Here is a 21,449-nt window from a genome sequence, read left to right as displayed (position 1 = left end):
TAAACACTCAATTACTTTCTTAAACTTCTCAAATTTTGAAAATAGTCAGGTATAAATACTATAATTTCATAATGTGAGTGTCACAAAATAATAAACACAAATAAAAAGATTGAAAACTTGAATTCTAGAGGACAGGAAGAACAGAGATAAGTATCTAGAGTTAGCGATATCTGGAGCAAACAGAACAAGAAAACTATTTTATCCCTAAGAAAATTGTAAATTGGAAATAGTTAAACAAAAACTGTTAAAAGAAAAGATGAAGTGTATGTGGAAAATAGAATAAGAGACCTCCTAAGATGAAAAAAGAAGTCAGTTAAGATATTATTGACAAGAAAAATAAAGATAATTAAAAGACTATAAAATAAATTAGAAGTAATATGAATAAAAATTCAAAAGATCTAAGTATAAAAAATCGAGTTTTTAATAAATTCCTAAAACCATGTATAATATAAGAGAAAATAAGGACAATAATTATAGATAAGAAAATTATTATAAATGGAGACCAATATTTAAGATCAATCTTAAAGATTTATTTAATGAGTTATGTCAAATTCTAAAAATATATAAATACTTCATTTACTTTAAAAGTTAATTGCTATTAGTTTATCCAGGTAACTTATCTATATCTGAATTATTTTTTTAGTATATTTGTATTATAGCAACTGTGTACTTTCAATATTAACATGTGTATATCTTTCAGAGCTGCTCTTCTGCAAATGGCGTCTGCTTTAAGAAAACAAGGTGAACTTGGTGATGCTCATGATTATTGTTCAGTAAGTAACTATTGAAACTAAAAATAATGAAAATACATAGTCCATTAACTATAAATTTGAATTAATTTTATAGGAAGCTACAAGACTGGCTTTAGTTTCTGGTGATCAAGCCACCTATGCAAGAAGTATAAGAATTATGGGTGATATTTATAGAAAAAAATCTGATATTAATGTAGGTATTATAAAATTTGAAATATATTAAATATAATATAGTATAAGCTTACAGTAATAGTAATAAGTAGCAAGTAAAACTGCTAAATTTTCAAGAAAACTATGCAAGTTTTGTTTATGTTTATTTTACATATTTTGTAAATTTTCTCATCAAAAAATATCAAATAATCAAAAGAAATCTATAATAATCTATCAAATAGAAAAGTTTTCTGTGGCATATTGTGACTGACGATAAAAGTTGGATCTACTATGCCAATTATAAGCACGAGATTCACGAGTTAATCCAGTAGTTAGAGTTAGAGCCACATCGGCACCGAAGCGGAATATTGATGACCATAAAATCTTGCCGTACATTAAATTGGAATCAGAAAGTAGTAGACTATTACGAGCTGATAAAAAGGATAAAATAAGTACCCCAGTTCCCTACCGTCCTCAAATGAACAAACCAACCATTTGTTGTCAAAAAGACTAGCAATATCGAGTAACAGACACAACGGCATATTCTTGGCTAAGACTGCTCGGCAACAAATTGCAATAGTTATTAAGAATAGAGTGTTGCAACTCGAATGGGAAGTTCTGTCTCACCCAGCATACTCACCAGACATAGCGCCTTATAATTATCGTTTGCTCAAATCACTTAATCAATCATCTTAAGCATGGCTGGCACAAGGCTTTGCAATGTAAAGTGCCAAAATTGATAAATGATCAACATTGCCAAAAATATGGGAAAAAGTCGTTGAAAATGATACGAATATTTTTATTAATGTAAAAAAAAGATCAAAGTGCATACAAACAATTAATATATATATATATATATATATATATATATATATATATATATATATATATATATATATATATATATATATATATATATATATATATTGTTTTGATGTTAATAATATCGGTTGTCAAAAATCTCCTCCTTATAGTTATAAAATAGAACGCAATGCCAAATGTATTTTTCTCAGTAATTATCGTAATCATTCGGCATTTTACTATTCCACCCTTTCCATAATAATAAAGGTCTATTGAAATATCTATATTATAAATATAAATATATTTAATAAACTCGAAGAAAAATTTATAAAAATTAAGTTATGCATAAAATACTTACGAATAAATAAAAATATATATAGAATATTTTTAAAATTTCCTGTAGAAAGCCTATCGACAATATGAGGCCGCGATGGGTTCAGCTGCCGCCATGGGAGATAGAGTAATTCAGATGGAATCTATGGATGGAGCTGCTAGATGCTTGGAAGCCTTAAGACTACAGCATAAAATATGTAACTGCCGACCTTTAGAGTTCAACACAAGATTATTAGAAGTTGCAAATTCAGTTGGTGCTAAGGTTATTATAACTTATTGTATTGAAATATTCATTAAATCTAACTGACCAATTAGAGATTAATAGAATTTCTAAATATATATGTTATAATGTTTCAGTTACTGGTAAGAGCAGTAAGAATGAGGTTGTCGAGAATTTATCACGCCCTGGGGGACGAAAATAACAAATTGCACCACGAACGTGTTGCTTTCAGGCTTCAACAAGATTTAGATTTGCAGTGCGCCGGTTGTGGTTCCCCATATGGCCTCGAAGCTGATTCCTTGGAGGCCTTACCCTGTGCTCATATACTTCATGCCAGGTAATCCATAATGTTATTATTGTTAAGTAAGTTGGTAATTAAACATTTTTGACTATTATAAACTATTTTTAATAAATACTGGACATTTACCTTATTAAAAATTATTATGAAAAATATTCTCCAGTCATAATAATTCTACATTGAAGGCACTCACACTGTTTAAATGCTCTCCATTAATTTGGTATTTTTTCAGACTTCATTCTTCTATCCCAATAGACCATCTGCCATTATCAGAATAAGTAGTAGTCGAAAGTAGAAGCATTTGCTCTTTCGGCGTATTCGGTCTTTTTCCTGTCAATGCACGGTTTAAACTCATCAATTATATTCAATAGCAATCCTATTATGGTTTCCTGGTTCTTTTCTTTAGTTTTCTCGATATTTCTAGATTATGATTAAGAAATCAACTTTTTAGTAATTAGGTAATCTCTTCAATTCTTCATTACCTAACTTTGTCATATCATAATGTTTTTTGGGTGGGGGAGGTTAACCAGTAATAGATCTTCCGTTTTAACTTGACCGCTCTAATAGTAGACTTAATCTGAAGTGAAGTAAAAGTAAAGAATTAAGAAAGCTTTGTTACGGGATAATTCTGATGATTTTCGGTCACGTTGTCATACGAAATAAGCTCTATATCATTGGTTTACAGTTATTTTCATTTACCTCATTAAATAACTTTATGGTGGGCAACACTGTATTCCAAACACCAACTAATATGGAGAAATCCAAGAGGCAAATTTTAACGAAGCGAAACGAGGACCTGATTGACCTGAGGAACTGAACATATATTTTTTCTGCAACAGTGCAATTTTATCTCCAACGAAAATGTCGCATACAATCAATCGCCACTGGAGTTACTTGGAAAACTCAAAATATCAGAAGGAGTTTCACATCGAAACGACAAATAAGTTAGACATTGATGTAACAGAAAATTAGACGAATAAACAAACTTCTATGGCAGAATCAACATTTTGGTTGAAAAATCCAGCAAACAGTTCCGAAAAGGAGATGGACTAAAACCATAAAAAGCGATTTGAAAAACAGGAGGCTGATATTGTCCAAAGCTAGAACAGCTGCTTTCGACCGCGAACTGTGGCGGGATTTATTGAAGAATATTCGAACACCTGCGGCACTAATAGCAGCTTATTGGTTGAGAAACAGTCTTCCCACATACCGACTATGATAATGCCTATATGAACTAGATCAAATCAAGACGCTGTTCCTATATATGTATATGGATTTCAATTGCATCAATTTTTTGTAACTATATATGTGCATTTTGGTTGGTGGTGATGTATAGAAGAGTATACGGTTATAGGCAATTGAACCATTTGTTACAACTTAAGCTTAATACTAAAAAACTCCTGCGATAGTATTGTGAATAACAAAAACAGATACTTCAAAACTAATCGACAGAAGCCTTTTTATCTTACATCCGATCTTGCCATATCCTGCAGGATTCGACCGCGCGACTATCGCAGCAATATGAGTACCGACATGTCGTCTTAACCACTACCAAGCCGACCCATTATATTAAATGATATAAGTTGCCACTTTTAGTAGCCTGCTACACTGGTAATAAATTGTTTAGTGTTCATTGACAACTTTTTTTTAATAGGTGCGTCAACGTCACCGTATTACTGTGAAATTATAAAGAATATTCTCATCCCGACTTGCAGAATTTGGTTCCAACACTGCAACTATAATGATTTTGACATATTTGACACAATTGCAGGTATTTCTGGATAAAGATCCAATCCAAGCAAAAGAAAAGTTTCAAAATTATTCAATATTAATTCATAAATTGTTAAAGACTTGCATGTGTTTTGATCAGAGATTTCTATTGGTTAAAATGGATCAATAAAGTATCAGTATTAATAACTATGAGATAATCTAACCTAACTGTTACAGTCGATGTTTTGATATTTCTCTATCTAAAATAATGGTTTTCCGTTTAGTATTACTAAGTTACTCGCACCACACGAATTGAATGATTTAATCGTCATTTCGAATCGCATCAATATCAGGGTTCGATTTCTGTAGCATCTTGTGAATGACGATGAAAAGTGAATTCATTACAATTCAAGTACAAAAACTACACATTTACACCGAAGCGGAATATGTTTCAGCCAATCTCCCAAAAATCAAATAAAAGTGTTACTTGAAACCTATACTGTCGTCATTTGAACAAAATTAAAAACGCATTGCGGCAAATATGTCGTAACAGCGAGTAATAGCCAGTTACAGATGCAAAGTCATCTTCTCGCATGACAAAACTCGAGCACATATGGCAAGAATTGTGAAAGATGCACCGCTACATCTCAAATCAGAAGTTCTGCTACATCCAGCGTACTCACTAGACATAACCCCTTCTGATTACAGCACAGTGTTTCGAAATGATGACGAAGTGCGAAAATAGATTGGAACGCTACCAAATCAACAACGTTTGTTATCAAAACCAACCAAAACTTTGGAGAATATTTTGATTAATATACATCGTACCTACTTTTCTTAATAAAATTGTTTTAAAAGTTGTTCAACCTTTTTAAAGCTTTATCGTTGTCGTTGGAAAGCCGTTGAATGATATTGAGGATTAAATAATTCTTGCATCGCATTGATACTAGTAATGAGAACAGAGAAATTTAATATTCATACTATCTAGTTAATGGATACATGTACGAGGGTGGTTCAAATATGATCGAGACAAATACTCTGACACGTTTATGTACTTTAAAAAGAATTACAAAAATGTACAGTTTTTCTAGGTATTTGCCCTCACGCATTTTATACATCTTTCCGGAAGTTTTTTGACGCCGGTATCGAAGAATTCCTTGGGCAACTCGGACAGCCATACGCACGAACTCTCGTCTAAATCGTCGTCGTCGGTGTTGAATCTTTGACTGGTGATCCGGTAGTCGCAGGGTGATAAATTCGGACTTTACGGGGGTGTTTCAATGCCTCCCATACTAATTCCGATATTGTATAGAGCGTGAGATGCGCGGTATGAGGGAGCGCGTTATCCTGGAGAAGAATCGCACTTCATGCTGGAATTCTCCTCCGTTTCAAGCGATAAGCGGATTTCCCGTAAGTTTTCAGAAGGTTAGAGCAGTTTGCAGCATTAATGGTAAGTTAGGTGCGCAGGAAATCGACGTACAGCACCGATCGACCCCGTCCGTCCCAGAACACCGTATTCAGAACCTTACCCGCGGTTTTCGCTTTGACTGGCGCTTTCGATGACATTTTGCTTCCGGGAGTGTAATAGGGTACCCATGCCTCGTTTGTAGTGAAGATTCGCGTTATAAAACCGTCCCTCTCCGCCTCGTATTGTATCAGGAAGCGGCGACAAACTTTCAACCGCGTAAATTTTTATTCGAAGTTCAACAATTTAGGAACGTATCACGCCGTTATTTTGCGATATTGAAGGTATTGGTGGATGATAGACTCTACACTACCAATACCGATGCCGAGTTCAGCCGAAATGTCTCAGACATTCATCGTACGGTCCTCCAAAATGAGTTGTTCAACGCAACAAATGTTGTCTGGTGTGATGTTGGTTCGCGGTCGATGATCATGCGGCTCATTATAGACGATTTCGCGGCCGTCCTTGAATGCTTTGGCCCATTTAAACACGGTAACCCTACTAAGACACTCACTACCAAACAGATTTCGCAAACGCAGAAAAATGTCCGCCTTATTAATGCCTTCCCGCAATTAAAAACGAATGGCAATACGTTTCGTTACGGCGGTCGGCAGTTGACATGCACTCATGGTCGTAGCACGAAAACTATAACACTGTTCGTAAGGGACCGATCTATCACATGCTCAAGCAACGAACTTCAAAACATACATGCGTGCTATCTACAGCGTTTGTCTCCATCATATTTGAACCACCCTCGTATATTTGGTAGGACTAAAATAGAACCGAATAAAAATATTAATAGATAATGCAACCGACAACAAGTTTTTAAATTAAAATACATATTTGTTAAGAAACAGCACAAATAGATCCAATATTAAATTACTTATTTATACTAATATTGATATTCCTGTTATCAATAATTATTTATAATTATGATGAATTTTTTTTATACATATGACAAACAATCGTTGTTATTATGCTGTTCATCATCGACCCAATTAGAGCAAAGGAATATATTAATCCATCGAGTATTTGCTTTTAACAAAAACTGATTCTGCGACAAGAATGGCTAAGGCCCGACAATCAATCAATGCCAGAAGCAAAACACATTACATTTAGTTGGAACAAGAAGACTGACACGTTTCTCCGATACCATCTAAATAGTATATCTAATGAAATCTCAGAAGAAAATAATCAATATTTGAAAACACAAATATATTTGAGTTTAAATTCAACATAATGAAGTAAAATTAAATGTTAAACTATTTAAATTTAAATTAACTTTAATAATATCCAATAAGTCCTTAAATAGATTTAAGAAAATATATAGCTGTTATATGTCATTAAAGTCAATGCTGTTAAATAAATCCATTTGCGAAGTATGTGTGCACATTATTGGACCTATATTGTATATAAAATCATACATTAAATCATGTAGTTATTATTTATTTTTACAGCAGGTGTAAAATAGACATCTAAATTTCGCACTGCTCTATAATTCAGATTTATAAAAATATCTCTCATAATGTTATTAGAATCTATTGGTAAACAACTATTTAATAAACTAATCTAACTGCTAAATACTGTGGTCTTAATACTTGTTTATACAAAGAAGTTTTCTATTGAGTATTTTTCAATTCAGTGTGACATATACAAGCGCTAATCATGATTTGAATAAATTTCTTGCCGAAGCCTATTGGACACTTATAGAATCTTATAATGACAGTCATAGATCACTTTAATGTAATGGAGAAAGAACGACCTGGAAGACCAAAAAGATTTATAGCAGCAACTTAGCATATTTTCTTTATAACATCTTTATAGATACGCTTGGTACAATCTTAATTTAAAATTAATTTATTACTACTTTTCCTATGTACTTCGATTAATTCACAAGCAAGACGAATGCGAGAAAATACATCAATATGTATTCCTCAATTATTAAATTATAACAACTTATAACTATAGTTTACACTAAAGGTATACACTTTATATAAGTTCGTATGGTTTTGTTCACTTCAATCTCCTGACATCCTGCACGCTGTCCAGCAGTTGTATTCTTTCCACATTATTATGATTTAGTAATCTTCTTTCGTGTTTCAAGGCGAAATCTTGGATAACTTCGCAAATCCATTTGATTTCCAGGTCATCGTCCAGATCTTCGTTGGTTACATAGCGATAGCGATTGGTAATCAATCGAAGAACCTTGTTTTGACAGCGTTGTATGACTAATTGATTTGAATTTTTAGTGCAACCCCATATTTGCACCCCATAAGTCCAAATTGGCATTATAATTGTATTATAATACAATCAATACAATCTATAAATCAACCTCTTTGATTTTAGATCAAGTTGAAAGTATCTTTCGACTAACCAGTATAGTTGTTTTATTTTGGTTCTAATGTGTTTTGCTTTTTGTCTAACGTGATGTTTCCAATTTAATCTACCGTCAAGATTGATTCCAAGGTATTTAGCTGATTCTACTTGAGGAATGGGGTATCCATTGAGTGATATAATTAAGTTTTTATTATTTCGTCGCAAAATTAACGTGGACAGATTTGGAGCTATTAAATTGAATTTTCCAATCTTTCGTCCATTTGTAGAATTTGTTGACTGCCACTTGCACTTTTTCTATTGCCCTAGGCAGAGATATATCTTTTGTCATAATAATTGTGTCGTCAGCAAAGGTTCCAAGTAGTGTTTCTTTTGTTGTTGGAATGTCAGAAGTGTAGAGCAGACACAGGATAGGTCCTAAGAGGCTAACTTGTGGAACTCCAGCCGAAATAATTTTAAATGTCGAGAACGCCATTTCGTGCGATACTCTAGATTTTCTTCCGAAAAGATTTGACTCCAGCAATTGACAATTGTTACGCGGTTATTGTTAATTTGCTCGTCTTACAGATTAATCCCAAACGCCAAAAGCTTGATCAAAACCTTGTGAGATATCCAGGAATGTTGCAGGGCAGTGTTTCTTTTCCTCAAATGCTCTTTCAATAGCCTCAGTTACTCTGTGCTCTTGATCGATTGTTGAATGGTGATTACGAAAACCAAACTGGAAATCTGGTATTATTACAAATTTTTTAATATGTTTAAATATTAGTTTCTCAAATAGTTTTGATATTGCAGGTAGTAGCGAAATAGGCCTGTAATATTCGACTTCTTCTGCAGGTTTGTCAGGTTTTTTGAGCATAATTATTTGTGCCACCTTAAAGCATTCCAGAACATGCTTCAGCCTTAGACATTAAACATATATGTCAACATGATGATTGCTTATCGTGGCAGTTCTTTCAATAATCCAAGTGAAATGTCATTTATACCAGGTGCCTTTTTAGGATTAAGGTTATCAATTTCAGTGGCAACTTCCAACGGAGAAATTAGATTTAAATCTACATCGGGTTGATAAACAGGAGATGTATCCATGGTAGATTCTATATCATTATATATTAGGTTGAAATATGTTAGCTAAGTATTGTGCGAACAATTCAGCCTTTTCATCATTGCGTCGAACTCGTTCATTTCGATCATTTTTAATTGGCGGTATTCAAATAATTGTTTTTTTATATCTTCGAGTTGCTTTCCATAGTGAATAGTCTTTGTCTGTTTGTAGGCTTAATTCACTTACATACTTTTGAAGGCAATTCTGTTTGTATTCTTTGATCTTTTGACTCGTCTGATTACTAATTATATTAAAAATAGTTTTGTCTGCAGCATTTCTGGTTTCTCTAATTTCAATGGGGTAAATTACTTCATATTCTGATTTCTCTCTTGCTATTGGGTTAGCATCTTTTACTCTTAATTATCTCAATCTTTATCATCTTAAACTTAAAGCGGATGATGAATCAACTATTTCCAGCTTTTTATATACAATGGGAAATACCTAAGGAGGAGAAATAGCTATCACAAGAATTGACTTAAAATGTAATTTCGAATTACTTCAAATCATATTGTGCCTAGCAAAGAAAAGTGGATCTACTTTTTCTTCTAAATATCTAGTTCTCAACAACTTTTCTTCTACCACCCTTGTCAATATATATTTTTTATTTTTATTATTGTCCTATACCCTTTAATATATCAGACCTGTATTGCATGACCAATTTGTCGACTTTTGTTAGATTATTATATGTAATGTAATGAAATTATATGTAATATATATTGCCTCCCTTCTACTTCTCTTTCTGCACAATTGTTAATATCATCACTCTATTCCTATTCAATCTTTTAACATATTTACTGATTCCGCTTCTACTGCATGATAAAATAAATAAATTATGACAATATTGTTTAACACGACAAGAGTGTAAAATAAATTAACGAAAAACAAGAATTGTTGATATCCGGTGATATTGAGGGACAGTTGCCTTCAGTTATACTCAACACCTTCAAATTGCCAACTACTAATAACTAGCAAGTGTGAAATATAGAACACTGAATAACTTTAGTGTTCATAATTATTATTATCTGGATGTTATCTTTAAATGTAGCATATAAGAAAATTAGGCTTGATTTCTTTAAGAATTACATTATTTATGTAGTAAGGCTTTAATTGAAACAGTATTATCGCAATAAACTGCAAAATTTAAATAAAAATTCAAAAGAATCGTTACTAATAAAAGCACCATAAATTAATGTCTATAATCAACAATATAATCTAAATAGTATTATTTGCGATATCACATGTTTTTTTTTGGGGGGCATCCACAAAATCATCCTCATATTAAAAATGGTTTTAAATTAGCCATGGTAGTAACCTTCTCTTTATTAATTTTCAGATGCGCTTACGACATATTCAGAAGAAATAAGAAGAAAAAACGACCATGTCCAGAATGCGATCGATCTAGTTCCAGACTGTATTTAAACTGCAACGACTACAATGCAATGCAATATAGTCCGGTACCGCTGTCTGTTTGTTCTTCGGACAGTCACTGTACCTCCCATCAAGCCACTAGTTCAGTCTAATGAAAAAGTATTTTCTCGTCATGTTCTTCTTTATACTACGACCAAAATAACTTCTTGTATTTATTTAGAAATACCATTCTATGAAATATTTTTAATGGATAACTATCTTACTATGCTGTACGAAAATACGTATAATTTTTATAGATTTTTGTTAAACCAGTGAGTTGTTCGTACACAAACATCTTTTTTTTTAAATTATTATGGAATTCAATGATATATCACACAATTAACCTATTTTTCACAACTTCAATCGGTCTCTCCGATCGCATTTCATATAGGCTTTTGCAATAATCTTGCTCTGATTTATCCCGCGTATCTTGGATAACATTTTATAGTTGTTCAACATTGTTAAATTGTTTACCGCTTAAATACACAGCACGTGATAGCTTACTCCACCAATTTTCAATAATATTCAACGGAGCGCGCTGATCACTAACATTTGAATAATGTGTCCTGAAAAATAGTCTTTAACGAGTTTCGTAGTATGAACAGCAAGATTGTGTTGCTGATAAATATAATTCTGACCGGAAATTTGTCTTCCTTATTTGACTAACTGCTAACTGCTAATAAATATAACTCTTCGCCGATAAAATGTAACTGTTATTTTCCTACAAATTAATTTTAGTGCTGTCCTTCCTTCAAAATATATAACAGCCCAACACATAATACTTCCTCCACCGAACCATTTGCGACATAAAATTATGTAATCTTTTCTTAAATCATGATAGTAGATATTAATGATAATAATACTTCGAACTATGTGATAGTAATACTTACTGTGTGTATCAAAGCAGAAATATATTAAGTAAATCATGTTGGATTATCTGCTTCCTTTTCTATATTTTTCATTTTATCCTTCCACAGTTTTAAACATAATTCGTTATTAACCCGTATATGCCGAACACTATTTTTTCAAAGTTTTTTTTGAATTTTTGAAATACTGGAAAAAATCGTATAGTTTTTACATTACATTAAGGAAAATTGGGTGTTCAAGTAAAAATGGGTGTTCTTTTAAACACACAGTAGATACTTGAGCATACTAAATAATTTTAAAAAGCAGATATGGAACAGTATTTATTTTTATAAAATAAATATAATACCACTTTGCATTTGATGTAGATAACTGTCACTGCCTTATGGCACACTCTGCCAGGCGTTGAATTCGTTTCAAAAAGGGACATCTTCAGCTACTCTTCTGCGGAAAGTTAAATGATCGAGATTTTTTTACGATTTTTTTATGGAGCAACCACGCATTTTATTCTGCAGGGTCACGAACGTGAATAAATATTGCAAAATACCATTTTTTACTTCTGACCGAAGTCCGGTAAAGGCTGATATGCTGGTGGCTCGAATCAAATCCGCCCATATATTTATTATAAATTCTTATTAGCTGTGGTTGCACAACATTTACTCTTTTTTTTCTGCACATGAGTATCTAAATACGGTATGAAGCTGCTGTATTCCCGCAGAATTGGATATCACGTTTACAATACTGTTGTAGTTCCAAGTGGTTATTATTATGGAATGCTTATTTGTTGATCGAATGTCCCAACTGCATCTTTCCATTTTTTGAAAATTTTATTAGAAGGAACTTTGCAATTCTTCTATTTTCTCGAAGAGTACGAAGAGTTTAAAAGATAAGTAACGACAGTTTTGTGTTTTATAATTTACTAAGACTACTATTCATTTAAACGTACAGTAAACATTAGCGCCCAGTAGAAAACGCTAGAAAATAAATGTGTGTGCTATACTTATAAAAATATACTTATAAAACCTAACTGCCATATGTTTTAACTCTATCTAATAGCCTACAATACCTTTTTAAATAATAAAGTAAAAAAAAAACATCTTACAAGCTTTAGGTCAATTGAGTGGGTAATTTTTGCGAATACCACGAAAAGAAAGCAATTTCTTCAAAACTAGCATCAAGTGACATCATCTAGCATTCAGTACTTCTCTATATGGAAGAGGGTGGAATGCAGAAATATGTACGATGTTTGTTGAAACGAACAGTAGGCATATCTGGATTAAATAAAAATCAAAGATGGTTTTCCATTAAGAATACCAAACTTACTCGAAAGCGCACAAGGTTTGTATCACATTATTATTAACAATAAAAGAGCATTACTCAACACATACAGATCTAGTACTTATACAAAACGAATATGTCAATGTTGTTTTTTATACAATGTATTAATATTTAGTATTTGTGGATGTGTCGCTCTATAATTGTAAAAACTCGTTTTAAATATATGTTAAATAATATTTTAATCTAATATCTTATTTAATTTAAGATTTTTTATAAAGTTTATTAGTATTAATTAACGAAATTAATCAAAATTAAAATTTAACATACATTTAAAACATTTCTGACCGACATGTCACATATTCCTCTTGCGTCTTTGTATTGCCTCTGTATAGAATATGTACCGATTTATTATCACTATTCGATTGTGATTGATAATTTTTTGGTTCCGTATATTTGTTAATAGGAACTAATCTCGGATATGATGATGTATTTAAAAAATATATGTGTATAATTGCGGATTAAATTAATCATTTTGGTCTTCCAATCTCGAGACGTAGACATTTTAGCGCATTTTCGTTGATACATTTTCCTAAAAAATGTACTTTTTACTATGCAGGGTTAGTAGTTCTGCCTTGTTTCGTATATTATTATTACTAGCAAAGTAGTTTTTATTAGGAAAAAGAACTACATTTTAAAAAGACATGCTTTTTATTTAATTTTCAATTGTAAATATTAAAGCTGTTCGTATATAACGAGCAAGGATAGCTTTAAAAATAATTTAAAAATAATTATAATCTGAAACTACGTGTTGAATTAGGAACTGGTTTAGAAATAAGTCGACTTTGTATATTATATATTATATATATTGGGAGTACAAATTGTATTCTCTCCGTTATTTAGACATAATTGGGAACTTGTGAAAATGAAGCTTTTGTGTTTTCATCATTATAATTTCATTAGTTTTCAGTTTCATTTTCAGTTTCAAAGCTATCCACCAATATATAAAATTGTGACATTCTTTATAGAATATGAAGTGCTACTCCGACCACACATTAAACATACTCAATGGTTAGTGATCAACTTAGATATCTGGATAGTTATTCCTTGTCAGACTTTACACTGTTTTAGGAAACAGTCTCTAGGGAAATATATACAATTACAGTCACAAACATAAGGTACATCCATGCTCTGTGGGATTCAAACCTGCGACTATCAAGCATGCACGGTTTTTCTCGATTTAAAACTTAAAAAAAATTATTGACGTCAGTTAATATGTTGACAGTATAATAAACGTTTTTGTTAAGCTTTATTTTATCTATAAAATTTGTTTAAGTATTACAAATGATTTATAAAAATTAATAGTGATGATAAACATTAAATCTCAATTATAAGTTTAATTATTTTTGCCAAAACAGTTACATATATATCTTGTATCGTGTGATAGACCGATTGCAGATTTCTACTGCCACATTCAAATCCGTTGGCGCGTTTAAAATTTCTTTGAAAAGTTTAATATTGAAAAAGTTGAAGGGACGATACATCGGCATTTTTATATTTCTCAGGTACTGACGCTGTTCAATATTACCGACAAAAAGCATTAAATTATGTGTGATACTTTTCGCATCTGATATGCTAAGAAAGGTTTATTTATTTAACTTATTTATAATTATTCATATAATTATGTTTATTTATAATTATAATTATATTTATTCATCTTATTTATAAACAATCAGCGAACGTGTGTTGAATTTGATGAATATTGCAAATTAATCAGCTGTAGTGGAGTTATTATAGTAGATTCACTTTATTTCGGAAATTTTTTAAATCCTGCTGGGCTATTAAGAAAACAAGAAAGTTTTGCGTCCTGATATTTTTCTTAGGGACACCGAGATAGAGAACTGAAAGATGGGACAGTGCCATTCAAAACAGACTTATACAGGTTTTATTAAATGTGATCAAACGTTCTTGTGTTTCCAAGTAACTTGATTGCACTTCTATATCCGCAAATACCATTTTTCTTCTTTAAGCTTATCAATTTCAATGTATCAAGATTACCTATGGTAATTTAGTTTACTTTGATCCTTCAATTAAATGTTTTTCTACACTACAACACCCAATTCGCTATTTTTAAACTTTCTAAACCACTCACGATCTTATTTCACTTAAGTGTAACATCAGATATGCACTAGATATAATCAATGTACCTCATTAGATTTCAATTGATTTTTTCAGTTTAAAAAACTGCAATTTTTTTTCGAAAATAAGGATTATTATAAAGATATTGTTACTTCGAAATCTATGATACTTGAAGGTAATGTCCGTCACATATAATCCTTTAAATAAAACAGCCAATACACGTCATAGATGACCTCGAATATACTGCCAAATGTAGTTTCTAAAAGTGTAAAATTAATTTTAAACTCGGAGCTGATTTTTTATCTTCATTTTACCCTAGTTAAAAAGGGGCAAAACGTTGTCTGAATGTAACCGAATTAATCTGAAAATTCGATTTGTTTGGCACTAGTTGACACAGTTATGAAATATCTACAAATTTCTTCACAATATTAGTCATTATAATTAGAAATTACAAGCTGGCAAATGTTGTAAATCAAAATTCTAAGTTAATGCGACAACATTGCGACATACTGACGGCATACATTTTGATAATATGAATTTACTGTTTTATTAGAAGCCTTATATTATATATATGTCTAATATTCTGTATGATTTATTGTACTAGACAATTTCAACATAATTAACTAACGATGTCTTGTTTTACGAAGGACGGGTACTTATTTGTACATCTAATATATTATAAAAAGAGTTATAAAATATATAAAACTATGCTTAAAATAATCAATTATTTTTTATAGATTAAACTTTTTTTTTTCAATTCCTTTGTTATATTTGTGGCACTCTTTTAAACGTTAAAGGACTGCACATAAACGAAAATATTAAAACGACTTAAGACGTCATAACGTTTTTCAAGACAATAATTTAAAAAAAGCATCGATACGAAATTTTAATTCCCCTAAAATATTGACGACTTATTTCTTAACTACGTACGTACGTACGTACTTTTAGTTTCTATTGTACATACATTTTTAAAATTGGAAAAATAAATGAAATACATTATATTCAGTCATCATAAGTAACTGTGGCACAAATAACGCATATTTTAAAACTACGAATCAAGTTATAAAGTATGAATGTAGTTCAACTTGGTATATTGCTGCATTGTTCGAAAAGGTTTATTTTTTCCGTCAAATGAAACAATTTTTCTCAAAAATCTTTATTCGTGCAAAGATTCATAAGCACTCTACCAATTATTCAAATAATATGATCAAACACCGCAAAGCCTACTTTATTATATTTACTTATAGGTCAAACCATTTACTAACCTTGATAACAAATATATTAGAGATGACTTACTGAAAAAAAAGGTATTTCTTTAATTTTTCCACCTATTTGAAAAGAAAAAGAGAGCTGTTTGTTTTTAGGAATAAAAACAAAGAGATACAAAAATTAATCAACATTTTTGTTACTTATATACAATAATTATTTACATCCAAAAAATACAAAAATTATTGAATATTGTTTTATTTAATTATTGATAACTAACACATAGCAAACATTTTAGATAAAATTAAGTTTACTGTTGAGTAACATATTTCATTTTTTTTTTCATATACTTTACTACAGACAAAATTAAATTTACCAATTTATAAATAGATTAATGTATCTTTAAATTCGTTTGAATCACTTGTTTCTTTTATTATTTTGATTCTGTGTATGTATTTGCTCTCATCATTGTTAATGTAATAGTTATCTGAAATGTTTGCTGACGTTCTTAGATAACAAATTTATATAAAATATATTTAAGTAAATTATGAAAATAAAATATACAAGATTTTTTTCCAATCACAAATTAAAACGGTAATTAAATCTCGATTGAACCAAAAGTAATTAACCTAAAATTAGTATGTAATGTGAATTCAAATTAGCATTAAAAATTGTTAACATATTGCACTTCCAACATGCGCACTAATACGGGTATTCGAACATTTTGGAATTGTATTTTGTGATCCATTAAGGTCGTTGGTTTTTTTGTACTGATTTTTTGTAAAAAAAGACAAACAAAGCAAAATCGAGATATTTTTCGTATTATATTGTACATGTTATTGCAAAATGGCGGGAAATACAAATCCAAAAGAAATATTTAATGCAATTAGTTAGGAACAAAATAACAGAATTATTAGTAGTAAGATTAAGTAAATTGTTAGATGTGAACTAAATTTGAACAGATGCTTCCAAAATTTTAAAGGCGTAATGTGAGCATTTTGGAATCATCTATGTACACGTTGGTAATAAAATGTATTATTGTATGGGAAATCAATTTTGAACAATCAACAATTAAGATCTATATTAAAAATAAAAATCTATACTAAAGAAATTAAAATTAAAAATTATTCGGATCGAAATTAATGCCTGTTAACTGTATGGAAAACATTAATATTATATCTAATTTTGAAAATACAATTTTTGGTGATATTAATCTGTCTTACTATTATTCCCTACCAAAACCATTTTAAATACTTATGGTTAGATGACCAATAATACACAACGAATATGTCAATAACCACAGAGAAAATAGAGATTTAACTTTATAGGCAATTTTTGAGAAATGTTTCGTGACGTCCAATATGCCACTACTTATTCTAGTATTTATACCTAAGAATACTTATAAACTTATTATTTGTTTGAATTCCTGTGCTAAGACCCGCCAAGGCATTTCATTGGTTCATTTCATTTCTATGGCACTTTTATGGTTTATTTATAGAGAGAAGAATGTGTTTAGTTTTTATACGGTTTAGTGATTAAATTATTACTCATAAGTCCATAATTATATTAATCAGTGGTATAATATAAGAAAAAAATTCATCCTCTATTTAGGAACTGTTGTATATCCGGATGCACAGATGGCATCATTATCCCTTGAAAAAGTATCCGGCTATCTTTTGTCATTTTCATTCCGAAAGAAGATATATACAGGCGATATTCTTTTCAACTCTTTGATAGTGTAGGGCTAATTTCAAACCCAAGGCGTAAAATTTAAAAAATATATTAATTAATAAAACAATATAAAACTTTTTTTTATATATTTTAAAGTCTCCTTTTATCAACTATGGGTTTATTGAGACTGGGCCTAAAGTTTAACGTGGGCTTCGAACCACGGTCATGAGCATTAAACCTACCGACTGGCGAGTGACCAACTTTAGAAATCATTCCAGAAGACATCCGGTCTTACCCAGCTTGGTTACTGGCGTGACTGGGATAATTTTCCTTGTCGGATTTTACACTCTTGCCTAGAACATTCACAAATATCAAACAATCACAAACATAAATTTACGACCATGCCTCAGCAGGATTCGAACCCGCGGCTATCGTAACAGTAGGAGGACCGTCCCATCGCTTTTACCACTGCGCTGAAATAAACATAGAAGTTCCATCAAGATATGAAATAACGCAATACAGAGATTTATTTCCAAAATTAGGAATTTATTTCCAAATTAATATTACGAATTGTAATTATCATTCAGTGCGTGAACCCACTACTTACTGGCCCACCGACAGTAATAAAGACCTACTGGATTTTTATATTTCGAAAGGTATCTCATCAAATCAAATAAAAATCGAGAGCTTATGCTAACTATCACCTGATCACACTCCAGCATTGTTAACTAGAGTCGGTCGCCGAAATAAATATCAATAATTCTATTATATGATATCGATATGATTATTTTTTTTTAAATATTGATATTTTTTTGCAATATATATTGATATTTTTAATAAACGTTAATTTTTAATAAAAAAATATCGATTAAAATGATCGATATTTCGCTATTTTTTTCGGCATCCCTATTGTTAAAACAAGGCGCGACGATCCTGAAAAAAAAAACAAAAGCCTAATCTTACTAACAAATTTACTAACTGGGACACGTTTAGACTTATAATGCAGGAACAAATCAATTTAAATGTCATTCTCAAAAATATAGACCATCTTGAGCAGCAAACCGGAAATATAATTGAACAAATTCGGTCTGCTGCAAGAGAAGCTACCCCAACATTAAGGGAGAAATTAGAATATGAGGGAAATTAGCTCCTTGAAATTAGAGTATTGATAAAAGAAAGAAGAAAAGCTAGATGAGTGTGGCATAGAATCAGAAAAAACTAGAAACCAAAAAATTAAAATGAATGATGGCAAAGATACGAAGAAATAATAAAAGATAGGAGAATAAAATAAATAACGGTAAATGGATAAATTAAAAATAAATAGAGAATAATGAATTCAGGATAACGAATAGAGAATAGTAAATAGAAAATAATAAATAGAGAATAATAAATTAAGAACAATATATAGAAAATAATTACTAAAGAATTATAAATAAATAATAATAAATGGAAATTTAATAAATAATAAATGGAAATTAAAAAGAATTCGAATACCCTATGAATAAACTCACCATTTGATGAAACTCAGGTTGGCCGGTACAAAACAAAATAAAAGAAATTGAATTAAAAAAGTGTAGTGATTCTGAGTGTCGTGTCTTCAGAAATGAGCACTTACGAAATGTTAACGTCCATTGAACATGTTAAGATATCTGGCAAATACAGCTCCCGAAAAAACATGATTTCATGGTAATTATTTATGTTGCTAAGTACTCGCAAAGGCGACAAATTCCAAAATTAAAAAAAGCGGTAATCCCGCCTATTTACTTTTGTACGATATCTAACAAAACTGTGTTGTATAATCAACGAAACAATATCGCGGAATAAAATAAGAAAGATAGCTGAAAAACGTACTAACAGAATAATAAAACAATTTTGTTGGAGTCCTGAGCTTGAGATATGTCCTTGGGTCTATAAAATCAATATCAACTTGTCGGTCTAAGTTTTACCAAATAACCTGAAATATATACTACGGTACGTCGTAAAATGTTGTTTGTTCATATATGAAGTTTGTTTGTATATGAATATGAAGATATAGAGTCAAGTCGCAATTTCTTAACTCCTGGTAATACATTCCCGGTTAGTAAAAAATGTAAATTATCTAAAGCACATAGAAGTAACTTTAAAACCTTTTAATTGCCCAATACATAATGATCTGAAGGTATACCTTATTATATACTTTAATTATTAATTAAGGAGTAAATAGAATTTTAGTAAGGAATTAAGTTTGCATTTGATGAAGTTTTAAATTATATGTATATTTTATAGATATATTTGGTTTTATATTTTAAGGATATATTTATTGTTACATATTATATTAATTTTTACAACTTTATAGAATTTTGTTTAATAGGTTTTTCTGATTAAATTGTGTTTTATATTAATGTTATTGGTCTATGCCTAGCAAACTTTATCAAAAAACAAATAAATGTGCCAATTACAGATACCTGTAATGAAGATTTAACCTTATATATTTAGGCCACCACAAATACAAGCACACTGAAGATTGGCAAAGCTAGAGAATTGGTACCATACGGTTCCGGACACACAGATAGTAGTTATCGAACAAATAAAAAAGTCAATACACACAAGGAACAAACGAACATTCCGACCAGTGGACGATCCTACCAAGAGACTGGACGTAAGGAAACTTCTCTTCAGAGTCCTCTATTGACTTTTCTCTCTAATAGTTCTCTAAATAGTTCTATGTACTTACGTTAGGTTTTACTACTTATAATCAAATGTTTGTTAGGTTAGAATTCATTCTAGAAAAACACGGTTTAGGAATTATTTTCTAAATAAGAGTCTGTTTATAATTTAACATTTTATTAAAAGCCTAAAATCATGTCGAAACCAACTGGATACGATTCTCACAGTGAGGGACCTGGATTTGTCGGTATAAGATTTTGTCAAGAATGGTAAAGCTTTAATATTAGTTTTGAATACCACTAACCTATAATTTTTAGCAACAATATGTTATATCCCAAAGAAGACAAGGAAAATAAAATTTTATTATATGCATGCAGAAATTGTGATTATAAACAACATGCTGATTCAAAATGTATATATGTAAATAAAATTATGCACGAAATTGAGTAAGTTCTTAGTGGTACCAGCTTAAATACTTAGTATTAGAGTTTAAGAGTTATTTTATATAATGTTTTTTATTAATTTTAGTGAGTTAACCCATATAGTATCAGATGTTATATCAGACCCAACACTACCTAGAACGGAAGATCATCATTGTCCTAATTGTCAACATAGAGAAGCAGTATTTTTTCAGGCTCAAACTAGGAGAGCTGAAGAAGAAATGAGACTATATTATGTTTGTACAAATCCACATTGTGCCCATCGATGGACAGAGTAGAGTCAGATATATATAAATGAGTCGCAATAATTTTTCTACAAAACAATGGGAGATTTCATATTGGTAATAAAAGACAAAAACTGTTTTTAAGCTCATATATAGTATTCTGTTTTTTTTTTGTATACCTGAACTCCTATATCATGTTAGGATTATATATTATTTTAGACATATATTTTATAGAAAATAATGTATATTAATATTAAATAAATCATGATTGATAAAACACAATTTTGCAATTTTAACCATTCGCAATAAACATTACACTTCTAGGGATATAATTAAAAAGTAAAAACAATATGCCAAAAAAATTATATTTCAAGATGTTAAGTAGTGGGGATGTTTATTATATACCACTACG

At 30.6% G+C, this 21,449-nt stretch overlaps 2 protein-coding genes across 6 annotated transcripts in view; both read left to right on the top strand.

The window, feature by feature from the left end:
- Positions 1–10,805, top strand: part of LOC143193124 (43 kDa receptor-associated protein of the synapse homolog) — a 138,333-nt gene extending 127,528 nt beyond the window's left edge. The window contains exons 7-11 of the mRNA XM_076399096.1: positions 701–773; positions 847–945; positions 2,107–2,298; positions 2,394–2,593; positions 10,499–10,805. Coding sequence (XP_076255211.1) covers positions 701–773; positions 847–945; positions 2,107–2,298; positions 2,394–2,593; positions 10,499–10,685 — 751 coding nt within the window. The 3' untranslated portion in view covers positions 10,686–10,805. The remainder of the gene's footprint in view (positions 1–700; positions 774–846; positions 946–2,106; positions 2,299–2,393; positions 2,594–10,498) is intronic.
- Positions 10,806–20,214: 9,409 nt separating this feature from the next.
- On the top strand, positions 20,215–21,319 carry RpII15 (RNA polymerase II subunit RpII15). Of its 5 annotated transcripts, none has more exons than XM_076400676.1 (4): positions 20,215–20,365; positions 20,494–20,642; positions 20,691–20,819; positions 20,902–21,319. In XM_076400676.1, the coding sequence occupies exons 2-4, from the start codon at positions 20,569–20,571 to the stop codon at positions 21,089–21,091; spliced, it is 393 nt and encodes a 130-aa protein (XP_076256791.1). In that variant the 5' UTR covers positions 20,215–20,365; positions 20,494–20,568; the 3' UTR covers positions 21,092–21,319. The 5 variants fall into 5 exon arrangements, with proteins under 5 accessions (XP_076256791.1, XP_076256793.1, XP_076256790.1 ...); XM_076400678.1 differs by having other exon boundaries at positions 20,217–20,365; positions 20,541–20,642; XM_076400675.1 differs by having other exon boundaries at positions 20,217–20,365; positions 20,477–20,642.
- Positions 21,320–21,449: the final 130 nt, after the last annotated feature.

This window comes from Rhynchophorus ferrugineus, unplaced genomic scaffold (genome assembly GCF_030347505.1).
Source record: "Rhynchophorus ferrugineus isolate W39M unplaced genomic scaffold, kcgeb_rfMv2 rfM3, whole genome shotgun sequence".
In the NCBI taxonomy this organism is placed as follows: Eukaryota; Metazoa; Arthropoda; class Insecta; order Coleoptera; family Curculionidae; genus Rhynchophorus; species Rhynchophorus ferrugineus.
This window is presented reverse-complemented; position numbering and strand designations above follow the sequence as displayed.

Excerpts from the sequence above, each read along its gene's own strand:
- RpII15 (XM_076400676.1), top strand. The coding sequence starts at position 20,569 with ATGTCGAAACCAACTGGATACGATTCTCACAGTGAGGGACCTGGATTT. Across the intron at positions 20,643-20,690 it reads ATAAGATTTTGTCAAGAATG|CAACAATATGTTATATCCCA; the intron begins GTAAAGCTTTAA and ends TATAATTTTTAG. Across the intron at positions 20,820-20,901 it reads AAAATTATGCACGAAATTGA|TGAGTTAACCCATATAGTAT; the intron begins GTAAGTTCTTAG and ends TATTAATTTTAG.